Source organism: Acanthaster planci, linkage group LG01, assembly GCF_054643075.1.
Source record: "Acanthaster planci isolate LZ-2023a linkage group LG01, COTS_SCS, whole genome shotgun sequence".
Classification (NCBI taxonomy): Eukaryota; Metazoa; Echinodermata; class Asteroidea; order Valvatida; family Acanthasteridae; genus Acanthaster; species Acanthaster planci.
In genome coordinates, this window is record NC_141777.1 from 1,440,455 (window position 1) to 1,459,214 (window position 18,760).

Genomic DNA, 18,760 nt, shown 5'->3' on the forward strand with positions numbered 1-18,760 from the left:
ACAAATTGCAGATCATATGTTCGGTCAAATTTACATGTCGCATTAATTTAAAACTGGAGTCATTGAGCATGGCATGCATAGGGACCCAGTGACACAGCATGAACAAAACTAGTGGACAGTGCGTCGGCCACACGGCTGGTATGGGAGACAGTATCTGCCCCGTAGTCCGAAAAAAAGGAAAGCTCTTTTTTTTTCAGTGTAGAGAAAAGGTGTGGATGATGTGATTGTAAAGGGCAAGCACATTCATTACGTGTCAACTTGTCTCAGCTGATGATTTGTTTCAACAGTCAAGTTAATGTCTGTCCATTTGAGGCACAGACGGTCAAGTTGTTCCACCGGTTGAGTTGTCTCAATGGTCGAGTTGTTCCAAATTGAGTTGAAAAATGATTAAGTTGTTTGAGCCTCAATCCGTATACCCCAATATGTATGGGCCATACTTCAGCTTTTTTTGTTCATGTACTTGGCTCTTTTTTTGCCTCTACACCGAGTTATGGAAAAAGTTTTTCAGGACTGTGCACTTACTGGCAAGGTCATATTGAAAATAATCAAGCATGCACATTATACATGTTCATTTAAGTTGTGCATATTCTTATGCAAAATTATTCTTAAGAATGTTTGAATAAAGTTTTCACGATGCTACAAAGTTAAAATGTTGATATTCATAGAAACGTGTACAGGAACATTAAATATGACCAGAAATGGAAAAACATGGTAGTTCCATATTGGATGTCACATGACACCCTATGCACAAACTCTATGAGACTGGTCCGAAAAAGTGTTTGGAGTGTTTTCTACATGAATACCTCAATTTTTCCCCACTAAATTTTTCTTTTTAGGTCATGTTATTGCTTTCAGATGATCGATAAGTGACTGTAGGGAGTAAAAAGTGGGGTCCATACATGTACATGTGTAATTATACCATTCTTTCCCCAGAAATTGACATCAATTATCAAAACATTCTACAGTACAACATACTGAATATCAAGGTTGTAGCTACGTTGGGCGGGGCCGGCTGGTGCTAGCCACCACTCAACATTACTGGCCGGCACAGGGGATGAAAATGAAGCTTGCCAGCCAGCACAAATTTATTACAATTTATACACATTATTGCAATTTTTTAGCATTGAGAGAGAAAATGAGCTGTTCTTATTTTTTTGAATTTTTCAAAAACAGCCCATACTAAAAAATTCCCACAATGTAGCTACAAACCGGCTGGTTAAAGTTAATAAGTAGGTCATACACTGTAGGTGCCACTGACAATGTACAAGCACAGTACTGCATTGAGTCTATAGCATTACATGTACAGTGTGTAAGTGTACGACATGTACATTTATGTACTTCATTGTTTTGTTCTATGCAGCTTGGGAAGTTACCGTGTATGTTTTGTTGGCATGTACGTGTATTTTTGTCCTTGGTTTTAACCGAATCCAAAACTGTCAATGTATTCATATTTGTAGCATTTGATTTCACGGACTCAAGCAGTGACGATGAGCGGCCGCCATCTTTCAGTCTGAATCGCAGGGCCTCCAGCAATGAGGCCATCAGCCCACGCCCAGCCCCAGGCCAGGGCCAGTCCTCCCCCAGAGTGGACAGCCCAAGTGGTATGGGCAGTCAGCTGGCCAGCCCCACCTACTACAGTGACTTCAGTGACTTCAGGGAGTCCCTGTCCCCCCCCGAGGCCCGGCCCAGGACCAGCCACGGCAACTCAGGCGGACGTTTTTTCCAGTCGGAGTGCCACTCCTCAACGGAAGACTCTGCATCTGAGAAGGAGGCATTGCTTTCCTTCTCCCCACCATCCTGGCAGCAGGACACAGCCAAGGATGGCAGCTACATGTACAGCGATAAAGCACAGAAGATGATGGTGGGTGACTTATTCGCAGTGACATTCATGGCCTTAAAAAATCACCTACAGTGGCCAAGTGTGCCCTAGCTAAAAAGTGGTATCCAAGCACCATGATCCCTTGGCAACTTTGTGTTTGTAGCTTTACATCACAATTTCCCCAAGCTCTCAAATACGAGCATTCATTCCTTTTCAAAAAATAAACCCACAGCCTGTGTTTTTGCCCTCACTTTTTTCCCCCAGAAATGATACATGCACATGTGCTTATTTGTACATATCGCTGTTACCTGCTGAAATAGACTGGCCCCCTTCCCATTTACTGTTCAAAAGCATTTCTAGCTTGTACACAGGACATACACGTAACTTGTCATTTCGTTTGTCTGGTTCCCAGATGTACATGTATCATACAAAAACAACATCATCTGAAAAAGAGTGCCTGACTAGATGTAGGGGGACCTAGAGGGATTCCTTTTCTCAACCATATCCCACATAAATCACATTAAAATTACTCAGTAGCAGGGTTCCAGTCAATCAAGCAAGTTTGGTGGCTTTTGGACATACATGTAGTATTATGCAAAATAAACTTTTTTATTTTGCCGACACGCAGGTCTACGGCGACGCTCGAGCTGACCAGAAACCAGAGACTTTCATATTTATAATCGAAATAATTTCTGACAGCACCATCAAATTTTTCTGGTCACTACCAAGCACAGCTTTAATTAATGTGTAAGCATCTAGTCAGTTTCTCTATATACAACTGCAGTTTGTTAGAAATCATTTCAGTTGGCACTTTTCTTTTTCAATTTCAGGCCAGTATGGGCTACAGGAAGGGTGAAGGTCTGGGTGTAGGAGGAAAAGGTCGGGTGGACATCGTGGAGTCATCCAAACAGAGAGGGAGACGAGGGTTGGGTCATGTGACTGAGGGGTTTGAGGCCAGCGATGACCTAGTGTGGGACGAGACAGAGGAGGTGGGTATGGCTGATTGTTTGTTCCTCAGGTTACAGCTGCACAGCGTCCCAGAACCAGAAGCAAGATGTTTAACTGGATAAAATGGTTCACAAGTCGGCCGTGGTTTTGGTTTTTTTTTAGTTGAATCCTGCAACAATCCTAAACTTTTTCACTGGCATACGCGTACCCGCGACATGCAACATCCATTTTCAACAGGATGTCAAGCTGGTAGTGAAACATGAAAACAAGCAGCTCATAGAAATCTCCAAAAAATTGGTTGGAGGATTGGAAAAGTCAGACAAAGTCAATTACTGTTTAAAAATGTCTGTTTCACTGGCAAGTGGCTTATTGTACCCTTGTTTTTGATGGTGTGTGGATGGATTTTGACCAGTGTATGTACATATACATGTACGTGTGGAGAGCTAACAATGACTGTGTGGTCGATCGTGCACATGTACATGGTTGCACAGTGACTGAGGTGACTGCAGTCACTTCACTGCCTGATAAAACGTTTATTTGACAAATTCTTAGCATTGCATTGTTGAAGAGGAAACAAAAACTCGAAGGTAAATTTGCCAACCATTAGTACTATGTGAAGCCATGGAAAAATGCATTTTGAGGGCCATAATCGGTCCATGGATTTTTGAGGGCCATAATCGGCCCATGCATTTTTGCAAGACAAGTTACACAAGCTGCACTTCTAGCGTTAGAAATGAACAGCATTTTTCTCAAAGCAGTGATCTAAAAAAATAAATCAAGTTTTGCGAAGTAAATCACAAACCCCAAAATGGGCCAATTTTGACAAATTGCACCACATGCAAATCCTATAAGAGTAGTTTATTTTACTTATGCAGTCCCTGACCCACACAACTGTTATTTGTCTTGTTATGTATTCAGATTTTTGTCCCTGGTCCCTGCAACTGCTTGTGTTTTGGGTTTTTTTTATATACTCTGAGTTCAATTTTGTTTTGTCTGTTCGTGCGATGGTCAAATAAATAATAATAATCCTTTACACTGCCTTCGATACCATAAACTAGTCAATGCAGTCTTGCTTTTGTGTTTCCATAGGTTTCAGCTCATGAAACATATAAATGGATGCCGCCTTGCAACCCTATAGATGAGGCAGAACTAGTACAATGGAGAGACTGGAAAAGAGAAAAGGTACTTTAAACCTAGCGCCATCGGTGCTCCATATTGAAAGAGATTTATGACTCTATCATGGCTGTCCAAAAAAATATATGCTTTTCTTACATAAATGTACATATACATGGACGTAGAGTCTAGCCAGCCCATGGTCTTGACTTATTAGACTGGTTTTACTGTTTTGGCGGTGCACTGAAGTTCATGAACAATGATGCATCTACGCACTGCCGAAGACCGTGCACCATGCAGACTGCGGTTTTCGGCAGTGCGTATGCGCAGTTGTTCATAGTAATTTGAGCGGATGAGGTGTGCTCAGAATTTTCCAGGCTAGATTCTACAAGACTGGTTTTCTGGCAGGTCGTCTCTTGTGAACATAGCGCCCTCTACCAGTAGTGCTATTTGGCTATGCTCGCAAGCTCATGTCGCCTGCATGGTGCACTGGCCAAAACAGTGAAACCAGTCTTGTGGCAAGACTAGCCAGTCCATTGAAACGTGACCTGACTTTGAATATTCCAGCCCTAACCCTTCAGGGTACTTTCGCTAAAAATCCTGCCAGACTCATCAGTCTGCATCATTTGTCAAAGTGGCTTGCCTGCCCTGTGTAACAACATCCAACAGGTCAACTCGTCCCAAGGTCAAAGAGCCTGGGAGTCTGCAGTTGCCAGTCACCACAAGATCCAACAGTGGCATTGTTCCATGGGACTACCTCCCGTTGTCTCGACGTGGTCAGTTTGGCTCCTGTTCATTGCTCAGTGCAACCAAGTGCACCAGACTTCACCTGTTGCACTATGCTGCATCTGGCAGGGTTAGGGCTGGAGGAGTTCCTTTGTGTCCCCTTCCATTGCTTGCCAGTAATTGGTAACATGCCCTTGCACACCTGCTATAGGCACTTTATTTGTTATCCCTTTTCCAGAGAAAAGACTACATCGATGATGAAACCCATTTCTGTGACCCTGCCATTTTGAGAAAGCTTTTGGCTGCCAAGGTAGGAACCACTGCTGTTGGTCGTATAAGTGTTAGCCATGAATGAAAATAACTGTTGTTAAAGCTGATCTTGAATGTTCAGTAAACAGTCTCGACGCTGATTCATCAACAATTTTGAAAGCAAAATTAAGTTTTGTTGCTGGTGTTAGAATAAGGAGGAGCCACTTGAAATAAAAATGTTAGTTTTCTGGCAGTAGACTAGACTGTTTTCAGGTTTGTTTTCTGGTTTTTTGTGAATAACGTACCACACCAAATGTGTTAGTTTTTCTTGTATGTCTTAAAGTTGATGCAAAAATGTCAGAGCCTGCCCCTGGCAGGTTCTTTATCGAGGGGGAGCTTTTTTAAAGTTTCTCCTTTTTTTTGAGATTCAGGACCAAGTTGTGGAGACAAAAATCTGTTTCTATGACAGGTTTGTCTCTAGAGCAACACATTCAACACGCATGTAGTCATTACAGCTGCAGTGCCAGTGTGCGTATACATCCCTGCTGTAGATATTGACACCTTGCAGCAGTGGTCTGCCACTGAACACTGTGCAAGATATCTTGATCCAAGTTAGGTCATGGTGGTGGTGTGACTATGCACATTGTATCAGGTGTAGTGTGCAGCAAGCCAGAGAGTGTGCACACTGAAAAATTGGGCTCTTTTCCCTGTGTGCTGTTCTCTGTACCAGAAAGAATACACCAGCATGACTGAAAACAATGCTGTTACGATGCTGCACTTTTTCCCGAGCACGTTGATGTATAATTGGTACACAAGAAATGAATAGACACATTCTGAGACACCGAATTTCAAAGGAGAGCCTCAGAATATTTTTCTTATCAATCTTTTGTCAAGTGAAAAGTCCTTTGTTCAGTCTTTTTAACTCCTTTTCCCCCTTGATAATGTTGATTTTTGGTGATATATAACTTATCTCATTGATCAGGTTAGCAAATTTTTCCTGGATCAGCTAACCGCTTCTTTTTTTACTTACTACTTGAGCCATGACATGTTGAAAAACATGCAAAGTCTAGCAGTTCTCCCCCTTTTTTGTGAATCCCAGTTGCGTTACACGTCTAATCGATCTTTTGTGACGGTTAATGCTCTGCCTTCATCAGGAAAGATGTTGAGATACCTGTAATGATAAATGAAGGATAATGCAAACCGTTGTTCTTGGTATACCCAGTCAGCGTTTGACAAGCTGGATGACCCTGAGGAGATGAGGCATGCCAGAACCCGATCTAACCCCTTTGAGACAATCCGGGGAGGCATTTTCCTCAACAGGGCTGCCATGAAGATGGCTAATATGGACTACGTCTTCAACTTCATGTTCACATCGCCCAGAGACGGGCACGAGGTGTGTATGCCTGACCTTTCTCTGCTTATCCAATCTTTGGAGCATCCCAGTCATCACCTAGGAACTACGTACATGTGAACTACAGACTCATTTTAAAGAGTAGCACTTTTTCCTTCATTGCAAGCAAAACAGGTTAAGGTTCCTTGTACTGAACTGCCTAATGTCAAAAGGCAGTGTTATCTATACCCTTACAAATCAAATTGGAAAGGTCTCTGCCTTTTAATTACAGAATGGAGGGGAAAACAGTTTTAACATCGATCAAACATATGACTTCTTCTTAAGCAGGTCACTATGATTCTATGAAATGCATAGAGTGTCAGTGACGTGTATTATTGTGTCACAGTTCATTACTTTGTCCTTCATTGCCATTATAGAATGTAACTTTTGCCTTGCTGTAATGTAGCAAATATTCACACGTATCTCGTCCATGTCATAAACAATGCGAGGTGGCAAGTTCTTTGAAGTGTCAGAGTGTTGAAGGGCCAACAGTGGTCAAGACAGGGCCAGAGGATTGCTTAAGATCTCATTTTGGATCTCATTTAGCATAACTAAAGCTCAGTCTCTGTTTGTTTGTTTGTCTCTGGTAGAGGCCACTGGTGGGTCACAACGACCTGCTGTATTTTTGCGACATCTGTGCGGGCCCCGGCGGTTTCAGCGAGTACGCCCTCTGGCGGCGGAAGCACCGGACGAAGGGCTTCGGCTTCACCATCAAGGGGCCCAACGACTTCAAGCTGGAGGAGTTCTTTGCCGCATCGCCGGAGTACTTTGAGCCACATTACGGTGAGAGAAGACAATCGAGCTTTCAAGTCTCACATGTCACTACTTCTTAGTTCCCCGGATCACTTTGCTGCAAGTGAGCAGACCAAGAGACAAATATTTCATTGTCATACGAAGTTAGCGTGTTTACCTTCCCTCTTCTTGTCAACAAAGAAATTTCTTAAGATCAGTATTCTGGCATTCCTCAAACGTATTGGAACTAGCCAGCCTCCTGAAGCAATAACTGATGTTTTACACCTTGGGAAAATGTCAGTGCACTGCAGATTTTTTGACAGCAGCCACAATGTTCAATACATTTTGTCACGTGTTTCACTGTCGGTGTTTTGATATGTCCAATTTACTTAACATTCACTCTTCCGTCAAATATGAGCATGCCTCTCCACCAAAGAATGATATTCAGGTAGCAGCAGTGATCCATTCCTAGTAGCTGACACCTTGACACCATCCTGGAAATATGCAACCGCACTTTCCTTGCATGTGGGCAAAGACGCAAACCAAGAATCTAAGAGAGAATGGCCAAATTCTGTTGTACTCACTGAGCAAACAAGCAGCTGTCTCGAGCCATTTGGTTCATCAGCCTCCTGTTTATCTCCACTTTCCTTGACATGAAACCACTGAAAATACCGGTATGTCTACATTCTCAGTATGTGACTAGCAGCTGGATGTGAACTCCAGACCCTCTGGTTAGAAGTCACACTGAGAATGTCTACATTCTCAGTATGTGACTAGCAGCTGGATGTGAACCCTGACCCTCTGGTTAGAAGTCACACTGAGAATATGTCTACATTCTCAGTATATGACTAGCTGCTGGATGTGAACCCTGACCCTCTGGTTAGAAGTCACACTGAGAATGTGTCTACACTCTCAGTATATGACTAGCAGCTGGATGTGAACTCCAGACCCTCTGGTTAGACGTCGCAACCTTGACCACTTGGCCACCTACACTTCCAATACTCGCCAAGGATAGGGTAAAAAAAAATGATTTTGCAAGCAATGATTCTACTTTTTAGAGTTGACCTTTCAGCCTTTTTCTTGGGTACCTTTTATTACTGTGTTTGCCCCTGTGTGTTTCACAGGTGTGAATGGTGCTGCTGGGGACGGTGACATCATGCGCAGTGATAACCAGGTTGAATTCAGGAAGTTTGTCTATGAGAACACCGACAACAAAGGCGTACACTTTGTCATGGGAGATGGGGTAAGCCGCTCGTCCTTTCTTGACATTTCTGCTTATTTCAGCTTTTTTTATCAGGGGATGTACACGTTATAAGAATCACCAGGGTTTTGATAATGACTATTCCTAATACTGACCTCCATCTCATCCCTCTGTCATTGGGACTGGCGTCTTGGATGAACTTACCTGGTAACTACTATCTGTATCAGGTTTAGCAGAGAAGGACTAGGATTTGAACTAGCAGCCTGTATAACACAATGCCAGCAGTCTACCAGTTGAGCTATCTAACACTTGATAGGGAGCCTTCCATTCACTCAGTTTCTTTGTTCAAGAGCCGGTGGTCACAAGCCCCAAATGTGTGCGTGCCATTTATCCAGAGTTCACACCTAAGGCCCGAATGCATGCAGCACTGGCAAGCAGGAAGCCCTGTCAAGTGTTGTGCGTGTAAATGCCAGGGAGCATCTCATGATTCTCTTCTCCTGGGACTTCCGATGGACCACTAACATTCAGCGGGAATGTTCCAACATAATGTGAGCATTCCCGCCTTTTGAGACACTAAAAGTAAAGTGTGCAAGAGGTCATGCTTGAATCTTACCCCGTCACTTGCTTCAGTCAGCCTAGTAAGATACTAGGATCAACCAAGCCACTTTCCTCTGCAGTATTTCGTTAAACCTGAGCAAAGAAGTCAGAGTGATAGTAGCCTTTGCACCTTTTGGGGTTTGATCCAAATGTCTAATCTCTTTACTAGATTCTGTGGATATCAAAATCCTGGTTTGCTCCACCTGTACATAACCTCCAGCCAATATTTTTGTCAATTCTTAACTTTTATGTCGTACTGCGTAGTGAAGTGCTGTATATTCTCCCATATTTTGTGAGATTTCTTATCTGATTTTTGTGGTTGCATTTGATAATTCAGGGATTTTCAGTAGCCGGTCAAGAGAACATCCAGGAGGTGCTCAGCAAGCAGTTGCTTCTGTGTCAGTTCCTAGTGGCTCTCTCTGTCCTCAGACCAGGTAAGTCCTAGCTTACCTTGGACGGCTGAAGCCTACAGATCAATAGGCTATTGGCTTCATGCATGAATGAGAGAGGATGCTTTGAATTTCCCATGCTCACTTGTTAGCTTGTGTGGTGTCCATAGTACGCACAACTGATCTTTATCTGGACGTGCACAAAACTCAAGGGGTCTAGGTGCTAGGTGCACGGTGATGGTAGCATTCAAGTGTCAGCCTGGGGGAGGGGGGGTTTTCCAGTACACGGCTTTGTCTCCGTCTTTGGCTTCGCCTGACTTTTTACCCCTCAGGTGTGAAGTTGTGGTGTAGCCCAAATGTCGAAATGCATCCTGTCAGGCCTTAATTTTGAGGAATTTCTATTTAATCTGAACACTTAGCCTAGAAATGGTTACTGATTTGAGAGATGAAGCCTGAGATGGAGATCAAAAATGGGTGTTGTTGGAACCCTCCCTCCAAGTCTTTCTATGCGTCATTAGAACCCTCCCTCCAAGTCTTTCTATGCGTCATTGGAACCCTCCCTCCAAGTCTTTCTATGCGTCATTGGAACCCTCCCTCCAAGTCTTTCTATGCGTCATTAGAACCCTCCCTCCAAGTCTTTCTATGCGTCATTGGAACCCTCCCTCCAAGTCTTTCTATGCGTCATTGGAACCCTCCCTCCAAGTCTTTCTATGCGTCATTGGAACCCTCCCTCCAAGTCTTTCTATGCGTCATTGGAACCCTCCCTCCAAGTCTTTCTATGCGTCATTAGAACCCTCCCTCCAAGTCTTTCTATGCCTCATTGGAACCCTCCCTCCAAGTCTTTCTATGCGTCATTGGAACCCTCCCTCCAAGTCTTTCTATGCGTCATTGGAACCCTCCCTCCAAGTCTTTCTATGCGTCATTAGAACCCTCCCTCCAAGTCTTTCTATGCGTCATTGGAACCCTCCCTCCAAGTCTTTCTATGCGTCATTGGAACCCTCCCTCCAAGTCTTTCTATGCGTCACCAGTGCAAGGATAATTGCGAATAAAATCAATTGGGCTCATTCCAATTTTTTTTTATTCCATCCTCGGACACTGCAGGCCTGCAGCCACTTTATTGCAATAGAACGTTGTTTTTGTTGACTGTTATATTACAACAGCTATTTTGTCCTTTCAGTGCCCACGGGCACAGACATATACGATGATTTGTGCATGCCATAGAGTGGCAGGACCTTCCATTCCATGATAGAGATATTCATATTAAACTCAAACTGCCTTCTCAGTATAATCAACTAACTCAAGAGATTGATGGGCTAGGCTTCTTTCCAGTTGTTTGCATAAGCCAGATGGTGCTTACCGAAAGAACAGTGTTTTTAATGCCCGTCAAAATTTGATTTCAATCCTTGCAGTACAAAGTCATCGCATTACAAGCAATTTGCAGGAGAAATGTGACCACTGATATAATTTGCAGTTGCCACAGCTGTGCTTTGCATTTCCATGTTAGCGTTTTTTACAATGATTCACAGACTAGTTCATTCCTTATTTTTGCATTTGTCTTTGCAGGGGGAAGTTTTGTATGCAAGACCTTTGATCTCTTCACGCCCTTCAGCGTAGGCTTAATCTATCTCCTGTACAGAGCTTTCTACAGAGTTTCCCTGTTCAAGCCAGTCACGAGCAGACCCGCCAACTCAGAAAGGTAAATCTCTTGATTCCAGCCAAGATGGGAAAGTCAACAATTCCAACCTCAGCAGTAGTTTTACCAGCAAGAATTTAGTTAGCCAAAATGTTTGTATCAGAGGCAAAGATACATGTATACAGACTCACCTGTTTTGAGCAGGTGATCTCGCCAGTTCATTGGGTTATACAATTTCATTTGACTGCATTTCATTTGGTACAGCATAGTGGCAAGACCAAGATTCAGCCACATTTTCTTATTTGCTGTAGTGAAATATTGCTACAGAATTGAATCTTTCATTTTGTGACACTAGTAAGTTAGCATGGACGTATGTTGTGTGTTCAAAAGAATCTTGATTATTTTGGACCCCCTGTCCTTGCTCCACCCCTTTACCAACCCTCCCAAATCCTCCTCTGTCTCTTCAGGTACATCATATGCAAAGGAATGCGGGCAGGTGCCAACCTGATCCATGATTACTTGTTTGACCTGAACCGGGTGATGAACCAGCTGAGGCACAGCAGCGACGACATCATGGAGGTCGTGCCTCTTGACGTCATTAAGGCAGATGTCCAGTTCACTCAGTACATCACTGACCAGAATGAGAGGTAAAAGTCCCTCCCCCCCCCACTCTGTGTCAGAATGGTTCATGTCACTCCTTGGTCTTTCTCATGACAACTTCATGTAGAGGAAATGCTTAGGCACATTCAGTAGTGTGATACGCTGCGTACATGTACCTACAAAGGTGCACAGGATATGCTTATACCTGTATACTTTATTGTTCTGTTGATTACCCCCCCCCGGTGTAGTACGAAACGCGGACTTCATGAAATACAAACTCATTGACCGCATTGCATTTGAACTGATGCACTGAACAGTGTTGGTTACGTTTGAGCGACGAGCATAATAAACTGTAGTTTGACCACCGTCAACTGTACGATATCACCTAAACGATGGTGATGATGTGACTATCTAGCAAACCATATGGAACTGGACCCAGTGGGCTGTTCACATTGCCAGTTATCAGTAGCCGTTTTTTTTTTGTATAATTGAGTACAGAGGGAACCGTTCACATGAAAGTAATTGTGCAAGTTGGCAGAGACGGTGAATGCAAGAAGAGATGGGATTTCTCAAAAATGGTTGGGACTGGAATCATTCAAGGGGGACTGCATTGCTCGTGGGTATTGGTAATAACCAGTTGACTAGTGTTCAAACTATAGTTAGTGCCCGCACCTGACCACGGCAGTAGAGTTTAGTGTCACATTTATAATGCGGTTCAGGAAATAAATGTTAGTGTGTTAGGAAACAAGACCAGGGTGTCAAAACACAGCAGTATAGCTTTTGACCTTTTGACCTTCAGTGATGCGTGTTGCTATACACAAGCCTTGTTCTCTTTTTGTCTTTGCAGACAAGCCCAAAGCCAAGCCCAGAGTCTTGCCAAGATCCAAGCCTTCGTCCGGAACACCAATCTACTGGAGCCCAAGCAGGCCGCAATGAGGGAGGAGTGCCTTAGATTGTGGGGGGTATGTTCATTCCTTGTCTTTGAAACCCTCCTTGAATCCGGGACAACCACATTTTACTGCAGGGCGTCTCTCTGTTCTTTCAACTCACATTGTAAAAGTTAAACCTTATCCTGATTCATAGGTTCCTGCTCCAAAAAGGGAAACTGAAACCGTGAAAGATTGCTTTTAATAAAAAAATTCTCAGCTGAGGTTGATTCCCCATACAGTTTGTGTGCAAAAGAGCATTTGTATGAGACCACAAAGAGGCAACAACCACAAGAAACATTGAGAATTCTCTGATTATCCCACAGAGAAATACCACACGTGTGTCTCGTTTTAGGCATCATGTAGCACTGTAGGTGCAAAGGATGTTGTGGTGGTGAACTCTTACGGTTGGATATCTCAAGTTTGTTTAATTTTCATTTGAGAGCAGTGTACATGAGCCATTTCACATGCTCACGATGAGGTTTCAATACTATTACAAAGTGGCCTCCATTAAAGCCCACCTGGTTCTGGGCGTGGGCATGTATTATGCTGTCAACCCATGCTTAAGCAGACAGGTTTGCTGTTAGTCTATCACCTATACAGTAATCATGACTTGAATAAACTCTCAGGGAACAAAACCCTTCTCTTGTTAAAGACATACTTGATTCTTAAATTTGACTCTCAAAATTCTAAAGAAAGATATGAAGGCTGTATTTTAGGAAATGCCTAAAAGCGTTCGCAGCGTGTTCAAGTTGAGTGTCTGAGGATAATTATTTCCAAAATAAACCAATAAGCCTCCTTCGACTGTGTGTAAGATGTCACGTCTATGATAGGGATTTTTGTCTTTTCATAGGGATGTTGCCTTGACTGTCATCTGGCAAACCTGGAAATAGCATCTTTCCCTGTCACTGAGTTTTTGCTGGCTCTCATTTTGAATATTTCCCCTTTGTACTCATCAGTACTTTGTGTACATTTCAAAATGGTGATTAATTGTGAGATCTCCCTTGTTGTTTGACCATCTGACAGATACCAGGGGATACAAGGTCTACCCCCAAACTACCAGATCCGATGACCAAGTTTAATCAGCTGAATAAGGTGAGGACTGTACAAGACTTCAAGAGCTCTCTGTGTGGTTTAGGTGTAGCCGTAGACCCAAGTTAAACGGTTGGAAAGAAAAAGTAAAATTCAGGAAAAGATTGCTCTCTTTCAGAATCTCTTTGTCTAAATTGTGGTCCAAGATCTGTAAGACACATAGAGATCTGAATCCTTTTGTTTAACTTTACTCTTGATGTTGCCCTGTTGGGATATGTATGTTCCATTTCAGATGAATGGACAGGCTGGGTAAAATTTCCTCACCATACTTTCAAAAGTTCTCACTGTATACCAATTTTGTTTCTGTTTTTTAAACACATCCAACCCTCTTAGATCCTTTACTATATGGAATCCTACATAGTGAATCAAGGAACTGTTACCATATGTGAGACTGATATCTTTTAAGAGTCTCAGTGCAATAATATACCTTGGGTTGTAGCAAGGAGGAGGATGTAGAAAGATTTAGGGAGTGTTCGAGCCCCCCAAAAAGATTAAGGAATGTGGTTGCTCCGAGTTGAAACCCAGAGGTTTACCTCCAATAGTACGCTGTGGTCTTGGAGGGGTTGATCCACGGTCTGTTCATTCTGTCTACCAGGATGACAGCAGTGAGTACTTCCACCAGTCGCCCACTGTACTGGACAGGGAGAGCCTGGGTAGGAGTATCCGCAGTATCTTTGACTATCGCTGTGTGGTGTCTGGTGGAGACAGGGTCTTCATCATCGGCATCGGGGTAAGTCAAGTACCAAAAAACAGCAGGCCTGGGCCTCTAGGATCCCATGTTTGGGGGCGCGTTGATTTGCTTGTAGTGGAGAAGTTGGGCTCATCAAGGATAGGTTTCCAGCCAGATTGTGCTCATCGCCTGCTTATTTCTTTATTTTACACCGTGAAGTTTCATCACAACTTTCTATGAGTACCTCCATGAAACCAAGCAGAATTTTCATTGCCAATGGAAAACGCATCCTGTGTCTACCACAACCCCTCACATGGGTGAACCTTTTTATGCAATCCACATCATACAAGGGAGAATCCTTTTTGCCTTTGGTTGTACACCTCAATTGCAGAGGCTATTTTTGAGAGTTTGCACTGTCTTGACATTGATATGTAGGAAGCAGTGTTAGCCAGTTGAAATTTATATTCTTGCACTGGATTTGCCAGGAATTTTCAGTGGAATGTGCACAAATATGTAAATATCTTCATATGTATTAAAAACAGACTGAACGCCCTTTCAAATGCCATTTATTGTCAATCCCTTAAATGACCTGTCCTAAAAACCTCAAAAGTTTACCCCCACAACTATCATATAGTCATTTTGAAACGACTGACAATAAACTGTGGGAGATTACCGGTACCAGAAAATTAAGAAAAGCTTTATATCTTTTTTGTCTCTTGATCATTGGCTAATTCAAACCACAAACTAATGTTTCATTGGTAGAGATCGCATGTGTTCCAGTGGAACGGCAGGCCAGCCAGCAAGTGGACCAAACTACAGATGTGTAACCTCAGGCTACCAGGAGACACGCTGTTTGAGGCAGAGATTGTGGAGGAGCTACGGGGAGAGGTGAGTTGAGATTTCTCAGCTTGATGATCAAATATGGCTTGGTCCTTTTGCCCCACAGTGCATTTCAGTACAAACTTCTGCCAAGAACCTGGGAGTGTGTACGCAAGGAGGATGGGTGCACGACTCCAGTGGGGGCTCAATTGTTCCTCGTCCACGCAGCAACTGGCTTTTGGGGGGCCATATTTGGATGTGGTTGTGCTTAGAGTTGATATTTTGGCCGGAAGCATGAACGTTTCATGCTGTAGCCTACTCTCTGTAATTTGCTTGCAGTCACATGATATTGTGCTCTTTCTAATACGACACTTGACAGCGTTGATGGGCTCTATTTTCTCTGTGGACTGTAATCAGTTTGTTTAATCACTACAACCCTATGGGCGCGCCTGACTAAAAGAAGTGCATTTGAGCATTGAGCATTGTGAAGGTTATAAAATTGCTGAAAATGCTGTGCCAACAATACATCAGACTTGTGGTTCACCAAAACACTCCCTTTACCAAAGCATCCTATTTTCTTTGGCAGGGCTACGGTCAGAGAAGGTCGTACGCCTTGCACATGTTGGATGCCATGTGGCTTGGAGGTGAGGACGTCAGGCAACTTCATTTCACTGAAAGGTAACCAATGCTGTGGGAACATCAGCGATTGCGTAAGGGGGATCAGGACAAGGCTTGGCCTTGGTCTCACAGATGAAGGGCAGTGTGGTTCATATGACAGTGAAAACTCGCTGCACACTCACTTTGCAGTCTGTGGTTGTTTTCAAATGATGTTCAGGTTTCAGCAAACTGCTCCTGAACTTTTCTGTCATGACAGTGGTATCTATCATCCATTTTATCAATGAGATTTGGATATTTACAACAGCTTCAGTGCCTTCCCTGTGCTTTATTTTCCTGATTGTCAATTTTGATGTACAGGCCACTGTATGAAAATCTCCATTTCCAGTAGCAGAAAGATTGAGACTGGAAAGCTGTTTTTCAGTTTGGGTTTGTTTGTCACAGGATCAGCAAGGCAGAGTTGTTTGTGAAGGCCATTCATAAGCCTACCAAGCCTGACCTGACACCGCTCCGAGTCAAAGAAGTCTTCAGGTTTGAGGAGATCCACAAGATCTTTGATAGGTAAGAGAACTGTATCAAAGTCAGTCATTTTACCACACCCTGGCGAATCAGAGCATTGTTCAGATAGAAGAGTGACTCAATCCTACCTAGCAAACTCTAACCACATTTTCCTCTCTGTCTTACTAGTTTTTTTCCATTCCCATTGAGAAAAGGGCAACTCCAGAAATGAGGGGTCCAAAAGTAGAACATTTTCGTGCCCCTGTTACATCTGACCTTTGTTATATGACATGGAAATATTACCGGAATTGGTTTCAAACTACAGTCAAACACATATAAGAAGAGCCCTGTTAATACAAAGCAACATTTATAACAAGGATAATTTTAGATCCCAAGTCTTTGTTTTTCTTTGTTTCCATGACTGATAAAACAAGGTACAATTTGTAAAGTCCCAAGGAAATTGTTATAACAGTGTTCCACTGTTCTGTGGCAGGTAATTTGCATTAATTCATCACTCGTGGAAATTCAGAACTGTTGATGTCAGATGTAACTGGGACACGAAAAAAATGGAGCCCTAATTTCTGGAATTACCCACAAACATTGCCATCTTTTCAGTTAAATATTTCACCGAGTTTAACATGGCTGAAAGAATTTACCAATCCTGTTTGGTCTCCACTATGCAGAACTTTGGCCATTGGCATGTACCGAAAAAGTGATTTGAGCAATTTTGTTTGAGCGGATCACTTTCTTGTCGTCTCCGGGTATGAGCATGCGTTTGTGAAATAATGCTGAAATCTTTTTGCAAGAACTGGTGATGCATCGTGTTTCTGTACAGCACAGGTTTATCAGCAACACCAAAAGACCTGTTTAGTTTCACTTCATACAGTGGTACCACTGTAGCTCTATAAGTACTAAATAGAGCCTTGATTAATCTTGCGGCCACAGAGTAAAGACATCACTGAGGCAGTGCTGCATTCACGTTCAGGTGATCACCCAAGATGAATTTAGGTTGTAGACTAATCTGTGGGTTGGAATGAGGAGCCGTTTTGGCAGTGGCGCTGCTTGGCACATAGGTGTGGTGCCTGCATTGAATACCTCTTGGACCACTAGGGTGTTGACGTGCCAAAATGCATGCGCTTCGAGTTGAAAATGATACTCTTGGTGCCATCGTAGTGAAAATGTCTTCTTGGACCAGGAGGGTGTTGGACGTCCCAAAATGCATGCGCTTCGAGTTGAAAATAATACTCTTGGTGTCATCGTAGTGAAGATGTCTTCTTGGACCAGGAGGGTGTTGGACGTCCCAAAATGCATGCACTTCGAGTTGAAAATAATACTCTTGGTGTCATCATAGTGAAGATGTCTTCTTGGATTGCACCTAGGTCCCAACTTATCAAGATGCAAATGCAAACTACTCAAATTTCGGAATGCACTTGACATGTGCACTGCCATAGTACCACCACAGCTCTGCCTTGTAATACTCAATCATTTTCAGAATATAAACCACGGCTTATACGTTGAATCTCGCACTGAAAATGTCTCAGCGGTTTATATGCGGGGCAGCTTATACGTCAACCTTTGAAGGATAAAAATCAGTCACTAAAGCCGTGGCTGGGCCACACGCACCACGTACCGGTGGCGCCGTCGTGCTTTTGTGGGCTGCCGTTTACATCAGATAAACCATCAACCTCGGAGAATAAATAAAAATTTAAGTTGTCCGGATTTTGAGTAGTAAATGGAAGTCCCAGAGTCATGAATTTACAAAACACATACATGAAGTATTTACGTAATCATACCAAACTTAACTTGCTCTGCTGTGACAGCATTGTAGTGATTATTTTCACGTGGCGTATTTTTGCACACAATCATTTTAATACTGAGATCTTTGTATTATTGTTACCTGGAGTTTTCTTTCTATCGATAAATAAAAATCAGCCGCTTACATGTACATGGTATCGGTACATATACCTTCATGTAGCAAATCTCATCTTTTCACAGAACGCATTTGGCACGGCTTGACATATCACAGTATTTCGGGTCTGTTTTTACTTGGTTTTTCTGATGACATCACTTTCTGTGGTCATGTGGTTATTGGAAGAGTCGGCGATTGGACTGTCCGTGAATGGGTCCAAGGATAATCTGAAAGCAGGATTCGTCATGGTCCTGGGTGCATTACGTGTGCTGCCGCGCCGATGCAGCATGCATGCAAGACGGGTGGTTTAAGTAAAAACATGAGTGTGCTTCACGCTTGACAATGAGGATTTGAACCAAGGTCTCAAGGCGGTCCTCAATACCTACTATTTTTGAAGTAATTTGGTGGTTTTTTTGTCGGCGTTATAAAACTTCGAGATAAGCGAATGTAGTGCTGTGGCCATTTCGAGTTACGCAGGTATTTTTGTACTTAACAGCCTATTCTTTTGGCAAGAAAAAGTCGGCCTTGGAGAAAAAACAGTCTTTCAAGTTAACGGACTTCAAGTTATCAAGATTTCATTGTAAATCCTCTTCCGCATAACTTTTGCTGGCAGCTTAGAAAAAAGGGCAAGAGCTGCTGCTCGGCTTACGCAGGAAAATCATCCAGCCCATAAAACTTATTAATTTTCAAAACTTAATATTCATTTTTAATGGTGGCACTCAATTGCACTCTGCTTATATTTATTAGGGTTGCATGTGTAGTGAACCATTGACGTACTGTACTTTTCATGCTGTACTGGCACTTCAGCACGCAGCTTGATAACTTTCATGGTTG

At 42.9% G+C, this 18,760-nt stretch overlaps 1 protein-coding gene across 1 annotated transcript in view; it reads left to right on the top strand.

Moving 5' to 3' along the window:
• LOC110977650 (cap-specific mRNA (nucleoside-2'-O-)-methyltransferase 1-like) overlaps nt 1–18,760 on the top strand; it is a 29,717-nt gene that overhangs the window by 2,490 nt on the left and 8,467 nt on the right. Inside the window, exons 2-17 of the mRNA XM_022231944.2 lie at nt 1,458–1,861; nt 2,650–2,808; nt 3,857–3,949; nt 4,845–4,916; nt 6,078–6,248; nt 6,836–7,028; nt 8,102–8,220; nt 9,113–9,209; nt 10,728–10,860; nt 11,265–11,444; nt 12,245–12,359; nt 13,350–13,418; nt 14,011–14,145; nt 14,848–14,973; nt 15,491–15,582; nt 15,964–16,080. Of these exons, the coding sequence (XP_022087636.2) occupies nt 1,458–1,861; nt 2,650–2,808; nt 3,857–3,949; nt 4,845–4,916; nt 6,078–6,248; nt 6,836–7,028; nt 8,102–8,220; nt 9,113–9,209; nt 10,728–10,860; nt 11,265–11,444; nt 12,245–12,359; nt 13,350–13,418; nt 14,011–14,145; nt 14,848–14,973; nt 15,491–15,582; nt 15,964–16,080 (2,275 nt within the window). The remainder of the gene's footprint in view (nt 1–1,457; nt 1,862–2,649; nt 2,809–3,856; nt 3,950–4,844; nt 4,917–6,077; nt 6,249–6,835; nt 7,029–8,101; nt 8,221–9,112; nt 9,210–10,727; nt 10,861–11,264; nt 11,445–12,244; nt 12,360–13,349; nt 13,419–14,010; nt 14,146–14,847; nt 14,974–15,490; nt 15,583–15,963; nt 16,081–18,760) is intronic.